The following is a 15,689-nucleotide window of genomic DNA, read 5'->3' on the forward strand; positions in this document are numbered from 1 at the left end:
TTGTTTAGTAAGTTTTATATTTATGGGGAAAAAAATATAGCATTGAGATATGGCTCCAAATGGTGTGATCAATCTCTCAATGCGGCACTGAAATATGGTTCCCAATGGAGTGAACAGCCTCTCAAAACAGCATTGAAATATGGTTCCCAATGGTGTGAGCAATCTCTCAATATGGCATTGAAATATGGTTCCCAATGTGTGAACAGCCTCTCAATATAGCATTGAAATATGGTTCCCAATGGTGTGAGCAATCTCTCAATATGGCATTAAGTTATGGTTCCCAATGGTGTGCTTGAGCTACACGAATCCTGCAATCAACAGCTTTCTGGATTGGATTTGAAGTTTAGTGGTAACAATTGGAAGATCAGGGTGTAAGTTTCAATTAACCAACACACAGTGGCGTATCTAGGGAAATTAGCGCCTATGGCAAGCACTGAAATTGCATCCCCACTGTTAAAACTTCCTTACTTCAACCCTACACCCTGCAACCATCCCTCGCTGCCACCCCATGCCATCCGTGACAGACATTTTTTAAATAAAAATAGGTCTTATCCTTCTCCTGGTGTTATTCAAATTTATTTGGCCCAATGCATCTGTTCCAGTCTGGTTTCATCTAAGCACAAATGCATGTCTCCAAAGAATGAAGGGAAAATCTAACATTGTTCCAAGAATTCTGGAATTCTGAGCATGCATAATTTTATGAGTTGGTTTGAATTTCACTTATCCAGGTCACCAAGGATGGGGGTCAACTTTTCAACCCTTGAGCCCAGAACCTGTCCAAATCAAGCACTCCGAATCCAGACTTTCAACTTTTGTCAGTGTTTGTACCTTTCAATAATGTGCATCTTCAGTTGCAGAAATTAATACAATCCAAATAACACCAGTAATGCCAGAAAGTGAAATTCACAAATGTTGAATCATTTTCAACCAACACAAACTGAAACTCACAAGATATCATCCCATTGAGATTTTGTCATTGATCTGAGGCCATTTTTTAAAAACTCTGAGAAAGCTGCTAAAATGTTCTATTTTCTTTTGGTGGGCTATGGCAAGCTCAGATATAAACCCTGCTATGTATTTTGTGTTGTGTCACATTGATCTCACAATCCAGCAGGACAAAGGAAAACATGGTGGAGAGGATGAGCAAATGTAGGTTCTTGGGATTCACTATCTCGGAAGATCTTTCCTGGAACCAACACACCAACGGCATCATGAAGAAAGCCTCTACTTCCTCAGGAATATGTGGAGGAGCTAGTGGAGTTGTTCAAGTGAACCGGTACGTACTTGAAGGGCCGACATGGCCTGTTTCCGTGCTTTAAACGGTTATATGGTAATCTTCGAAAAGTAAGGGATGTGATTATTGGTCTAGAAACATCTGAGCAATCTCTCTTGACCCCGTGCGCAATAGGATGAAAGTATGGATGGCTGGTGCGACAGATGCAAACGAGAAACCACAAACTTTTGAATGAGTTGCAAGTTTTTAAAAAGTAAACTGTAACAAGCAAATCATTTGTTATCGTGTGACAATGCTACTTCATACTCCACAGAAGACTTTTGTTCAATTAATTTTCAAGAAAGTGTGAGGCAAAACTTGAAATGTCACCTCACTCCAGGATTTCATCTAATTTATTCATTTATGTTATTTAAATTAAGTAATCCATTGCAGTCCTTCAAGTCTTTAATTATTAGTAAGTGGGCGAATGCTTTGAAAACCACATAGAAAACAATATGCATCAACAATATATTTAATCATTTAAATAATAAAGCTTTTACTTTATAAAATATTCTTCAGGACAAAGACCGCACACGCTCAAAGAAGAAAATAATAATTATAATAAGGTGTTCAAAGTTGGAGGTATTATTGCTAACATTGGTACAATGTGCAATAAATTATGTATGTATGATATATATATAGATCGTCTGAAAAACATACATGCCTCCGATTTTATTATGAAAGACCAATTTGCAGTCCTTGAATGTACACTATCATCGTTTAGGATTCCTTGCAACTCACACCCAGCGAAAGGCGATAATGGGCCTGTGCGTAATTCAATGGCCAGAGACGATACTGCTAAAAATATATAATTTCACTCTACTGTTCCAAAGGTACTCGTGTCCATCAGATTCTGGTGACATATACTGTAACTGGTGCATTTTCAGTGATTACATTGCCAACTGTCAATGTCTTGTTTTACTTTTCATGGGGCCTCCTTCATATTTAGAGGCACAAATCTACAGACACCCTCAAAGAAACGGTCTGGATACTATACTGATAATACCAAATCTGACCTGTTTCCCTCTTGACTTCATTGGATGAATTTAATGTGGAAGAAACATCAATTGGTTGGATTTTCAACCAGAAAATCACTAGCAGGTTAAAGGTCTGGAATCGTTTCATTTGACATATTTCCAAGGTGAGAGTTGAAGAGATCTGGATTTGGGAGGGGAGTTGAATCTGAAATTGAATACATAATTTTCATTCTGTTTCTTCATACATTTTTGGGTATCTTGTACTTTCTTTCCTCAGTAACAGTCTATGTGGTGGTTTCAACAAATCGCTCGCATGCTCTTCAGCTGGAGCCCGACAATTCTTTCTGTATGGGGGATTGACTAGAATCATAGAACCAGGCACCCACGAACTAGGCACTGCAGATATAAGGGTTGAATGTGATCTGTAAACCTCCCAGACCCACACACACACCGGCAGCTAGAACCCCAATGCCCTCGACCCACATCACAGTCAAAGGTTAGCTTACTCGGGAGATTGATCTCGAGAGGGCCCCGGCCCAGAACACTGTCTGACCATTTATACCCACGGATGCTGCCCGACCTGCAGAGCCCCTCCAAACAGCCCACTCTAGGGTCAATATTTCTTTCCAGTGATCATATATAAACAGCATGAATAGCAGCCAAACAAGCTTCAGAGAGATTGGGGGCACAGGCGCTTTGCTCTACATATTCAGGCACACTGGTCAGCAACTTGATAAATGAGAGGGCGAGGTTCTAAAATTAAAGGTGAAAGGCGAAGCAGAAATAAATGTAGAAATCACACCGAGGGGATCACAGGTGTTAGATGGGGGAGAGGGGGCATGACACTGGTTCCCAACCAGTGGACCACAACATATTCCGATGTGGGCCAGGGCAACTTCCCAATCCATTGAGGTCAGGGTGGGTAATCAGACCTCCACAAAAGTCACCTTCAGACTAATTCAGAAATGTGTGTTTTCTGTCTTCTTCTCAGGTGTGCATTATCTACAACAGAACCAAGGATATAGAAACTTCTATCAGGAACAGGGATCTCATTAAAGTGGCTTGGGCTTTGGATTTGATTGGGAATTTTGATCTTCAGTGGGTGTTGCAGTATTTTCTCTTCTTTAAAGATGTTAAATAAAATACATTAAGACTCTGATTATCCAAAATGGTCAGGACTGGGCCTATGTTGGATGTTGTTTTTTTTAAAAAACCAGCCCAGTAGCAACAGCAAATCACTTGTAACAGTGTTTAAACAACAACAAACAACAAAGGAAGGCTTTTAAAGTATTAAAACAATGTTTGATTCTCACAAAAAATATGCTGGTTACCACCGATCACTGACAACTCCCCACCAAGGCCCCTCTTGTGCTGGGAACCCAAGGTCCTCTGCTGCCCTGCTACCCAAGCACCCCTGCTGCGCCACCTTGAGCTCGTGGTCCCTGGTCAGTTCAGCTCCAAAAAATTTCAGATAAATGAGGATATCTTAGTTGTCTGGGATATCCTCATTTATCAAAAAAAAATTTTTAATTAGTGCCGGATAGTGCCGGAGGATTGGCGCATTGCGCATGTGGTTCTGTTATTTAAAAAGGGTTCAAGGAGGAAGCCTGGCAACTATCGGCCTGTAAGTTTGACGTCTGTGGTAGGTAAATTAATGGAGAAAATTCTTAGAGATAGTACTTATAAACATCTGGATAGACAGGGTCTGATCAGGAGCACTCAACATGGATTTGTGGGAGGAAGGTCATGTTTGACCAATCTGATTGAATTTTTTGAAGAGGTGACTAGGAATGTGGATGAGGGTAGCGCAGTGGATGTTGTCTATATGGACTTCAGTAAGGCCTTCGATAAGGTACCACATGGAAGGTTAGTTAGGAAGGTGCAGTCTTTAGGTATAAATTTTAAGATAGTCAAATGGATTGAACATTGGCTGAAAGGGAGAGGCCAGAGAGTGGTAGTGGATAATTGTCTGTCAGGTTGGAGGCCGGTGACCAGTGGTGTGCCTCAAGAATCTGTATTGGGCCCATTGTTGTTTGTTATATACATTAATGATCTAGATGATGGGGTGGTGAATTGGATTAGTAAATATGCAGACGATACTAAGATAGGTGGAATAGTGGATAATGAAGAAGGTTTTCAAGGATTGCAGAGGGATTTGGGCTGCTTAGAAAAGTGGGCTGAAAAATGGCAGATGGAATTTAATGCTGATAAGTGTGAGGTGCTTCATTTTGGTAAGAAGAATCAGAATAGGACATACGTGGTAAATGGGAGAGCATTGAGGAATACAGAAGAGCAGAAAGATTTAGGAGTAACGGTACATCGTTCCCTGAAGGTAGAAACTCACGTGAATAGGGTGGTGAAGAAGGCTTTTAGTGTGCTGGCCTTTATCAATCATTGCATGGAATATAGGAGTTGGGAGGTGATGTTGAGATTGTATAAGACGTTGGTGCGGCCTAATTTGGAGTTCTGTGTGCAGTTCTGGTCGCCTAATTATAGGAAGGATATAAACAGAGTGGAGAGAGTGCAGAGAAGGTTTACCAGAATGTTGCCTGGGTTTAAGCATCTGGAGTATGGGGAGAGATTGGACAGATTGGGTCTTTATTCTTTGGAGCGTAGAAGGTTGAGAGGGGATTTGATAGAAGTATTTAAGATTATGAAAGGGATAGACAGAATGGATGTGGATAGACTATTTCCGTTAAGAGGAGGAAAGATTAAAACAAGAGGACATGAGTTAAGAATTAAGGGGCAGAAGTTTAGAGGTAACATGAGGGGGAACTTCTTTACTCAGAGAGTGGTAGCCGTGTGGAATGATCTTCCGGGAGAAATAGTGGCGGCGGAGTCAATTGTATTATTTAAGAAAAGGTTGGACAGGTATATGGATGAGAAGAAGATGGAGGGTTATGGGCATTGTGCAGGGAGGTGGGACTAGAGAGGGGTGTTTGGTTCGGTGCGGACTAGAAGGGCCTAATGGCCTGTTTCCGTGCTGTAATTGTCATGTTATTATGTTTATGGAGTGGATAATTGAGGATTTCAGAGAATCCGATTTCCGATAATTGGGGTTGTACTGTACTTTAAATTAGATAAAGATGTTTCTTCCAGAGCTGCCTCTGAATTGAAAATATTCAGTCATTGCCACTAATGGCCGATGGCATGTTAGGCCAGAAGCCTAACACCGAAAAAGGTTGAGAAGCACTGGGTTTATACCTTCAAGTTCCTGAGAGTACATATCTCACAAGATCTTCTCTGGAGCCAGCACATTGAGGCAACCATGAAGAAGGCACACCAACATCTCTACTTTTTGTTAAATCTGAGGAAATTTGAAATCTTGTTCAATACTTTTATAAAATTTCTATAGGTGCACTGTGGAAAGTACAACTACTGGTTGCCTCACAACCTGGTTTGGAAATTCAAAGAGACACAGAAGGTTCCAGAAAGTAGCAAACGTAATTAGGTCCATCACAGACTCTGACTTTGCATCCACTGAATACATCTATGCCTCAAGAAGGCAGCTATTAGGAGAGGAGTCACGTGATGGAGTAGTGGCCGGACGGTGAACTCCAGCCCTCTCCAGAAAAGTCGGGAAAAACAAGAGAAAATACAAAGGCACAGAAATACAAGTTAAAGAAAAGTGAGTATAAAGGTGGAAAGAAGATGGAGACAAAAGGAGAAAAATCAAAATCAACGGAAAGAAGAGAGGAAGAGAAGACAACGGAGGAAAAAGGTGAAGGCCTTACCTGTCCGAAGAGGCCCGCTGTGGAGAGAAGACCCCACTACCTCAGGTCGGTAGAAAGAGAACTACAACAATGGCTCACAGAGCCGAGTAAAAGTGCGCAACCGCGCATGCGCGACTCCTCGCGCATGCGCGATGCGCATACAAAAAAACACACCGACGGGAGGGGGGACCAGCTGGGGAGTCGATCTCCACAGCCGGCAACGACAGCTGCAGAACACCTGCAGCAAGAAGAGACCACAGAAGACAATAGAAACAAGAAAGAAGAGGAGGAAAGGGCAGCAAAGAAACAACAGATGGTCAACCTAGAGGAAGAAGAAGAGGAAGAGGAAGAGTACAGGGAAATAGAAGAAGAAAAGATAGGCAAGGTAAAGGAGGTACTTGCTCTTGTTAGAGGATACATGGAGTCATTTAAAGAATGGCAAACACAGGAATTCAATGATTTAAGAAGAAGAATAAACAACACAGAAAAGAAAATAAATAAAATGGATATGACCTTAACAGAAATGGGGAAAAAAATGGACAAGATGGAAGAACGGGCAATAGCAGCAGAAATGGAGGTAGAAGACTTAAAAAAGAAATTGGAGGAATCTAATAAAAAAACTAAAGAGACACAAGAATTACTAGCCCAAAAAATAGATATAATGGAAAATTATAACAGAAGAAATAACATAAAGATAGTGGGCCTCAAGGAAGATGTAGAAGGCAAGAATATGAGGGAGTTTATAAAAGAATGGATCCCTAAGGCCCTAGGATGTCCAGAACTACAGCAAGAAATGGAAATAGAAAGGGCACATAGAGCATTGGCCCCTAAACCACAACCACAACAAAAACCAAGATCTATTGTAGTAAAATTCCTAAGATATACTACAAGAGAAAAGGTACTGGAGAAGACAATGGAAAAAGTAAGAGAGGGCAACAAACCACTGGAGTATAAAGGGCAAAAAATCTTCATTTATCCAGATATAAGCTTTGAACTCCTAAAGAAGAGAAAAGAGTTCAATGCAGCAAAAGCGATTTTATGGAAGAAAGGATATAAATTTACACTGAAGCATCCTGCGGTATTGAAAATATTTATTCCAGGACAACAAAACAGACTATTCTCGGATCCAGAAGAAGCACGAAAATTTGCAGAACAATTACAAAAATAGACTGAGGGATGAAGACGGGTAATGAGAGCAAAAATTATCACGATTGATATGTATGTGGGTAAAGACAAAAATAGACTGAGGGATGAAGACGGGTAAGGAGGGTAAAAATGACCACGATTGATATGTATGCGGGTAAAGAGGTATAAGAGTGAATAGAGACAATGGGCATATGTGAAAGTATCTGTAATTAGAGGAAAACATAGAAAGTATAGACAAGAATTAATAAGGGAAGGTAATGGAATAGAGAGAATAAGGAGGGAACTAAAAGAGTGACCTTTGTGACATATAAAAAACGAAATCTTTTCTGGGGGGGGCTGGGTGGGGGGAAAAGAGCGGTCACTGCAAAATCAGTTGACGCTTGCGAGTGGATTCGCAAATCCAAATGGAGAGGGGAGATGTGGTTGTCCGACAAGGGATAAAGGGCAACTCAGGAGGGGAAGGGGAGATTGGGGATAAAGAAGATAGAAATAGGAGAATAAGGAAAATGTTGGATGTTGTAGGAATGTTGTCTGGTAAAGAGTTGAAAATAAGAAAACAGAAATGGAAAAGGAGGAAAGGTAATGATGGAAAAACGGAAAGAGAAGATAAACAAAATATAAAATGGCTACGCTGAACTATATGACTCTAAATATTAATGGAATACATAACCAAATTAAAAGGAAGAAACTACTAAATTTACTGAAAAAGGAAAAAATAGATATAGCATTTGTCCAAGAAACACATTTAACTGAATTGGAGCACAAGAAATTAAAGAGAGATTGGGTAGGACATGTAACAGCAGCATCGTATAATTCAAAAGCAAGAGGAGTGGCTATATTAATTAGCAAAAATGTGCCATTTAAAATAGAAGAGGAAATAATAGATCCAGCAGGGAGATATGTTATGATAAAATGTCAGATATATTCAGAGCTTTGGAATCTACTTAATATATATTCACCTAACGAAGAAGATCAAAAGTTTATGCAAGATATCTTTTTGAAGGTAGCTAATACGCAAGGGAACATACTAATAGGAGGGGATTTCAATCTGAATTTGGATCCAAATATGGATAAAACGGGGAAAAAAATTAACAGGAAGAACAAAGTAACCAAATTTATAATTAAATCAATGCAAGAAATGAAACTTGTGGACATATGGAGGAAACAAAACCCAAAAGAAAAGGAATACTCATACTACTCGACTAGACATAAAACATACTCAAGGATAGACCTATTCCTGTTATCAGCCCACATACAAGGGAGAGTTAGGAAAACGGAATATAAAGCTAGACTATTATCGGACCACTCACCCCTGTTATTGGCAATAGAGCTAGAAGACATCCCTCCAAGAATGTATAGATGGAGATTAAACCCCATGCTACTTAAAAGACAGGATTTTAGAGAATTTATTGAAAAACAATTAAAAATGTACTTTGAAGTAAATACGGAATCAGTGGAAGATAAGTTTATACTATGGGACGCAATGAAAGCATTCATTAGAGGGCAAATAATAAGTTATGCAACCAAGATGAAGAAGGACTATAATCAGGAAACAGAGCAGTTGGAAAGGGAAATAATAAACATAGAAAAAAAATTAGCAATAAAGGAAGATACAACCAAAAGAAGAGAATTGGCGGATAAAAAAATAAAATATGAAACATTACAAACATATAAGGTGGAGAAGAATATAATGAAGACAAAACAGAAATATTATGAACTAGGGGAAAAAACACACAAAATCCTAGCATGGCAGCTTAAGACAGAGCAAACTAAGAAAATGGTATTGGCAACAAGGAAAAAAGACAAACAAATTACATATAATCCAAAAGAAATTAAGGAAAACTTCAGAGAATTCTATGAACAATTATACCGAACCGAAAACGAAGGGAAAGAAGGGAAAATAGATGAATTTTTGACTAAAATTGAACTACCAAAACTACAAATAGAGGAACAAAATAAATTAACAGAACCATTTGGAACAGTAGAAATACAAGAGATAATAAAAAATTTACCAAATAATAAGACACCAGGAGAGGATGGACTCCCAATAGAATTCTACAAAACATTTAAAGACCTAATAATACCGCCCCTCCTGGATGTAATCAACCAGATTGATGAGACACAAAACTTACCAGATTCATGTAAAACAGCAATAATTACAGTGATACTAAAACAAGGGAAAGATCCACTCTCACCAGCGTCATATAGACCAATATCTTTGCTAAACACAGATTATAAGATAATAGCTAAACTATTAGCGAACAGATTAGCAGAACAGGTACCGAAAATGGTAAATTTAGACCAAACTGGATTTATCAAAAAAAGACGCACAACAGACAATATTTGTAAATTTATTAACTTAATTCATGCAGTAGAAGGAAATAAAGCACCGGCAGTAGCAGTTGCTTTAGACGCAGAGAAGGCCTTCGACAGAGTAGAATGGAATTACTTGTTCAAAGTATTGCAAAAATTCAGTTTACCGGAGAAGTATATTAATTGGATTAAAGCATTATATAAGGGACCGTTAGCGAAAGTGACAGTAAATGGACATGTATCAAAGCAATTTAACTTAAGCAGGTCAACGCGGCAGGGATGCCCACTATCACCATTATTGTTTGCGCTAGCTATAGAACCACTAGCAGAATCGATAAGAAGAGATAATAATATAAAAGGAATAAAAATAAAAGACAGGGAATATAAAATCAGTCTGTTTGCGGATGATGTGATAGTGTACTTAACAGAACCAGAACTATCAATAAAAGAACTATATAAGAAATTGAAGGAATATGGAGAAGTGTCGGGATACAAGATAAACGTAAATAAAAGTGAAGCAATGCCTATGAATAACGCGGATTTCTCAAAATTTAAGGAGGAATCCCCATTCAGATGGCAAACGCAGGCAATAAGATACCTAGGTGTGCAAATAAACAAAAATCTAGGCCAATTATATAAACTCAATTACAATCCACTAATGAAAAAATTACAGGACGATTTAGAGCATTGGAAAGAGCTACCACTAACACTGATAGGAAGGATAAACTGTATTAAAATGAACATTTTTCCAAGGATACTATACTTATTTCAGGCATTGCCAATACAACTGACAGAAAAATTCTTCAAAGAGTTAAAGAAAATAATAAGGAGATTTTTATGGAGAGGGGGGAAACCGAGGATAGCACTAGACAAATTAACAGAATGGTATAAACAAGGAGGCTTACAATTGCCAAACTTCAAAAATTATTATAGAGCCGCACAATTAAGGTACCTATCAGATTTTTATCAAACAAGGGAAAAACCAGACTGGACGAGACTAGAATTAGATAAAATAGGGGAAAAGATACCTGAACACATATTATATAAATGGGACGAAAAATTGGTACAACATAGAACTTCTCCAGTATTACACCATCTCCTCAATATATGGAAGAAGATTCATGTAGAAAGAAATAAAATAAATTACCAAATACCAAAACTAATATTGACGCAAAATAAGCTACTCCCTTTTACAATAGACAACCTTGCCTTTAGAAAATGGGAAAAAAAAGGGATTAAAAGAATAGAAAATTGTTTTTCAGGAAGTAGATTCTTATCCTTTGAACAAATGAGAGATAAGTACAATATAACGGGAGATACAGCGCTGGCATATTACCAACTGAGATCCTACTTGAAAGATAAATTAGGAAGCAACTTGAGTTTACCAGAGGGAAGTAACCTTGAATATGTGATTACAGATACAATGTTAATCAAAAGATTTATAAAAAATATGTATATTAAACTGCAAGAAAAGGAAAATGAGGAAACAAATGGTAAAACTAAACAAAAATGGGAACAAGATTTAAATATAAAGATAAAAAAGGAAACATGGGAGAAGTTATGCTCTGGAACGATGAGAAATACAATAAATACGAGGCTGCGTATGATACAATATAATTGGTTACACAGACTATACATTACACCGCAAAAGTTAAATAAATGGGACCCAACAGTATCTGATAGATGTTTTCGATGTAAAAAAGAAAGGGGAACAACAATTCATGCAATCTGGACATGTGAGAGAGTAGAAAAATTTTGGGATGATCTCAATCAGATATTAAATAAAATAACAGAAAACAATATACCAAAGAATCCAGAGATCTTTCTCCTAAGTAACATAAAAAATAAAGAATTTGGAATTGACTTGGAGGATGCACAAAAAAGATTTGTTAAGATAGCCCTAGCTGTAGCAAAAAAATGTATTATGTCAACCTGGAAATTGGAAGGTAATTTGAAAATACAACAATGGTATATAGAAATGAATAAATGTATTCCATTAGAAAAAATAACATATAGTTTAAGAAATAATATTGAAATATTCGAACAAGTATGGGAGCCTTACATTAAATACAATAGCGAAAACCTACCGGGAACAAACATTACCTAAGTTGATGGAAGGAGAAGAGAAGAAAAGAATGGACTCAGTAGAATTTCTGGTGTATTTTTGTTGAATTACAACATTGTCTAACTGAATTAATGCAACCTAGATTGTATAACTAAAATGGATGAGGGGGGGGGGGATGGGGGGGTGGCTTGGGAGGAGGGAGGGGGGAGGGAGAAAAAGTCACTGTAAATGTGTGGAAAAGAAAAAGTGTATATCATGGCTATTGTGATTTATGGTGTGAAAAATAAAAAATGTAAAAAAAAAAAAAAAAAAAAAAAGAAGGCAGCTATTATAAAGGACCCTTGTCACAACCTCTTCTCACTACTATCTTTGGGAAGAAGGCATAGAAGCCTGGAGACCAGCATCACTCGATTCAAGAACAATTCCCACCCACCCCCCCCCCCCAACAGCTATCAGGCTCTTAAACCTCCCCTTGCTGCAATAATTATGGATGGCTCTGAAATCACAAAAGGATCATCTGCAATAGCAGTGTCAATTTTTTTTGTTGCATTTGGATAACTTCTGAATATTTATTATCTATATTTTGTATTTATTGTCTTTTGCAATAATCAAATTATGCATATTGTTGTAGTTTATTATGAAATACCTGTTCCGCAGCAGCAGGAAAGAATTGCACTGAGAATAAACTTGTTATCAACTTCAAAAATCTCTGTCCACACAATCACCAAACTACAGCAATACCTTTAATGCAATGAGGTCAAATACAGCAGTCGCACTAAGCTTCTTGACTAGAATTCATCAAAGCTACCCTATTCAATTTCAGTCCACCAGCTCCAGATCACATTGCACATCCAAAAAAGCTTCTCAAATTCTCTTGCACCTTCTCCAACCTCATCTATTACATTTGGTGACCTCAGTGTGGCCTCCTCAATATTGCAAGACTAAGTGTAGACTATGTGACCATTTTGCATAGTGCTACGTCCACAACAGGCATCTTAAGCTGCTGATTGCTTGTTATCTCAACCCCCTTCCCACTGCTATATCTGGTTCCATCTGCCCTTCACATCTCACCTTCCTTACTTATCAAATTCCAAAGCTGGTAGGTAGACTTTATGTCCCACTTGCATCCCTCCAGCAGACCGGAAGATGTCTCCTCCTTCAGCTTCACAATCCACTACCTGCCACCAACACCCCCCCTCCCCCAAAAAACCTGGTTCCATCTGCCTCTTTTTCTCTTCCTATTTTCTCCTGACTGTTTCTCTGCCACCAATTACTCTCCTGTCTCTGATTCCAACAATCTCTTCCTCATCCGGCTCCTTCTGTCCGTCATCCTTCAGTCTCTTCCATCCACCAATCATCCATTGGTCCTTGGCTCATCTCTAGCTCTTTATATTGGCTGCATTCAGTCTTGATGAAGAGTCTCAGCTGGAATCAGACTCTCCCTCACAGATGCTGCCTGACCCGCTGAGTTTTCCAGCAGTTTTTTTTTTAAAGATCTTATTTCGGCAGTCACTGTTTAAACAATAATTCTGGCTCAGTTTGCCATTTAAAAACCCGTATTGACTTTACACGAAGAAAACAACATATTCAGAATACTTTACAGCAGAACTAACTCAAGAGGTTAATTTTTTATTCTCATGTAATGATGCATTAAAAATGTAATGTATGTGATCTGCTTCATCATGAGCATTGCCTCGTGTCCTTAACAATAGGAGAAAGAGGAGCAAAGAGAGTCTCCCCAGGGTCACCGTGTCCATAAATTCAACTCCAGTGCTCCCACAGCCTCCGTAGCCACATATACTCCAGTTCAATCCAACAGCAACGAGCTCCAGATCCAAACCTCTAATGTGATGAGAAAGCCTTCTGCATCTGAGGCCCGTTCAGGAGCCCTTCTTGCACTCGGCAAAATCACAAATCCCAAGATCCAGCAGCTCGCAGCCTGTGCGAGTCCCTCGGCTGCTGAGCCCCTTGCTGAAGTTGTCAACTCCCAGACTTTTCCTTTTCAGCGGGGGTGTTCTTCCAGTTTCTGGCGCCATGCACCAGTCCGCTGCTCCCCTGGAGTCTGCGAGCCCCCGCGGTCACTATCAAGCACAGGCGCTGCCATCTTGGGCTCAGACCCAGAGGATGCAGCATTTCAATTAAGAACACTACAGGCCGTTCCAAACCAGTACGAAGCCACCGGCATTAGGACCAGACAGTTGAACCTTCCGCTCTCCACGAGTAGCAGTGCCGCTGTTACAGCAGCGCTGGCAGTGCCGCCACTTTTTTTGGCAAGTTTCCAGTAAATCAAGTGATTTCCTTTAACCTGGGCAGAAAAACAACCAAGTAGCACAGCCCATGGTAGAACATCAAATCAGTGACAGCACTTTTGGGACCTTAACAAAAACTAGTCCTGTGCCTATTGTTAGGTCTGCTTTGTTCATGAATGAGTGAGACAAACACCAGGCTGAGTCGAAATCAGGGTTCTTTGTTCTTTATTACCGGATTGTAACACTTGCAACTAACCATGTTAGTCGGAGAATGCATTCTGCCGTTATCAGCAAAATGGTGATTTTTTATACCCTTGGATACGTGCTTAGAACATCATCATATCATTACTTGTCCAATGACTAAAACTGTTGCTATCCTTTCCCTGCTAGCTTCCTGCCTCTCAATCCATCAATGTCTCTCTTATCTTGTAAGTACAAGGATGCATTCACATCTTGTTACAGCCCTGCACAGGGTAACTCCTTACACATTCCCATCTCATGATGTTTTACCTAACAGGAGTACAAGGACACCTCCCCTTCTTGTTACAGCCCTGCACAGGGTAACTCCTTACACATTCCCATCTCATGATGTTTTACCTTACACTATTCCAAAGGGTATGGTACATTCACAGAATAACAATAGCGAACTCCTGTATTACCATCACAAACAAAAAAAATCAATTTGATTAAGACCATTACAATCGAACACAGTAACACAAAGAAACAATTGCCCAATAAATTATATTCCAAAGAACTGCAGATGCTGGAAACCCAAAATAAAATCAAAACATGCTGGAAAAACTCAGCAGGTCAGGCAACATCTATGGAAAGTGAAATAAATTAACATTTTCAATTTGAAAACACATAATTTGTTAAGTCACTTCAACTGTATTTTTTTTTTAATGGCAGAACATTCCAGAGAAACCTTGTAGGATCATTTGTCAAAGCCAGTGTTGAAACTACACTACAATGTCTGAATTCTAAATAAGTTGTTCAATTTGAAAAATCATAAAAAAGCAGCCAACCACATATACATCCATTATAAATAATGCTGAAAACATTTTTACCTCGGGAGTATTTGCCTGGGGTCCTTTTTCCAGAATGTTCATTGAAAATTCAGGGTTCAGAATAAGACCAAATGATAAATGCTTGGCATCCTTGTGTTTTGGAGGATCTGCATTTATAGGCCACTGCACATAGGGAATAAAAGATTAAGACAAAATGAAGAGTGATGCTATGATCCTATTCAAATCTATAAATCATGAGCTTTACATCCTAATTAGAATTTAGCATAATAAATGGACATAACATTAACAGAGGTGATGGAAGATCCCACAGCTTCAAGAACACAATCCAATTAAAATTGTCTGATGCACTTTTGTCAATCAGTTAACAGCCAAGAAGAATTGCTCCAAATGCAATTACAAAAGGAAAAGACATCAACAGCAGGAACTCTCAAAAGCATAATGGATGAATAGGTCTTCAGAAGCACCAGTTTCCTGATGCCCAATCCCAATCACTATACTTCTTACATTAGTCCAGACCACTTTACTTTGTTTTTGCATTATCCACATTCCCATATCTGATTAAAAAGTTAATTGGAGCACAAATCCCAGGACATTTCGTCAAACAAAATCAAAGGATACCAAGGCCAATTTTGGTATGTCCATCAACTCCACCCTAATTTAGCCACATGGGAAATTAAGCCTGGAATCTTTCTCATCAAATGGATCAACAATCCTGCCATCACACCATTACTTTATGTACTTTCTTGCAGATATCACTAGAGGGCAATGTAATAACAATATTCCTTCTCTGCCAGGGTGTTTAACTTGTCAAAGAGAAGGAACCAGATCTTCCAACTTGCCCAAATGTTGGGCAGAGTTCACTGAAAAGAAATTAGTGGTTGAATTGATATGCCCAATTATTATTTTTTCTTTAATTCAAATGTTC

The 15,689-nt window shown here is 38.8% G+C and overlaps 1 protein-coding gene across 1 annotated transcript in view; it reads right to left on the minus strand.

Moving 5' to 3' along the window:
- nol6 (nucleolar protein 6 (RNA-associated)) overlaps positions 1–15,689 on the minus strand; it is a 160,800-nt gene that overhangs the window by 80,632 nt on the left and 64,479 nt on the right. The window contains exon 13 of the mRNA XM_069924127.1: positions 14,804–14,926. Within this exon, the coding sequence (XP_069780228.1) occupies positions 14,804–14,926 (123 nt within the window). The remainder of the gene's footprint in view (positions 1–14,803; positions 14,927–15,689) is intronic.

The sequence above is a fragment of the Narcine bancroftii genome, chromosome 3 (assembly GCF_036971445.1).
Source record: "Narcine bancroftii isolate sNarBan1 chromosome 3, sNarBan1.hap1, whole genome shotgun sequence".
NCBI lineage: Eukaryota > Metazoa > Chordata > Chondrichthyes > Torpediniformes > Narcinidae > Narcine > Narcine bancroftii.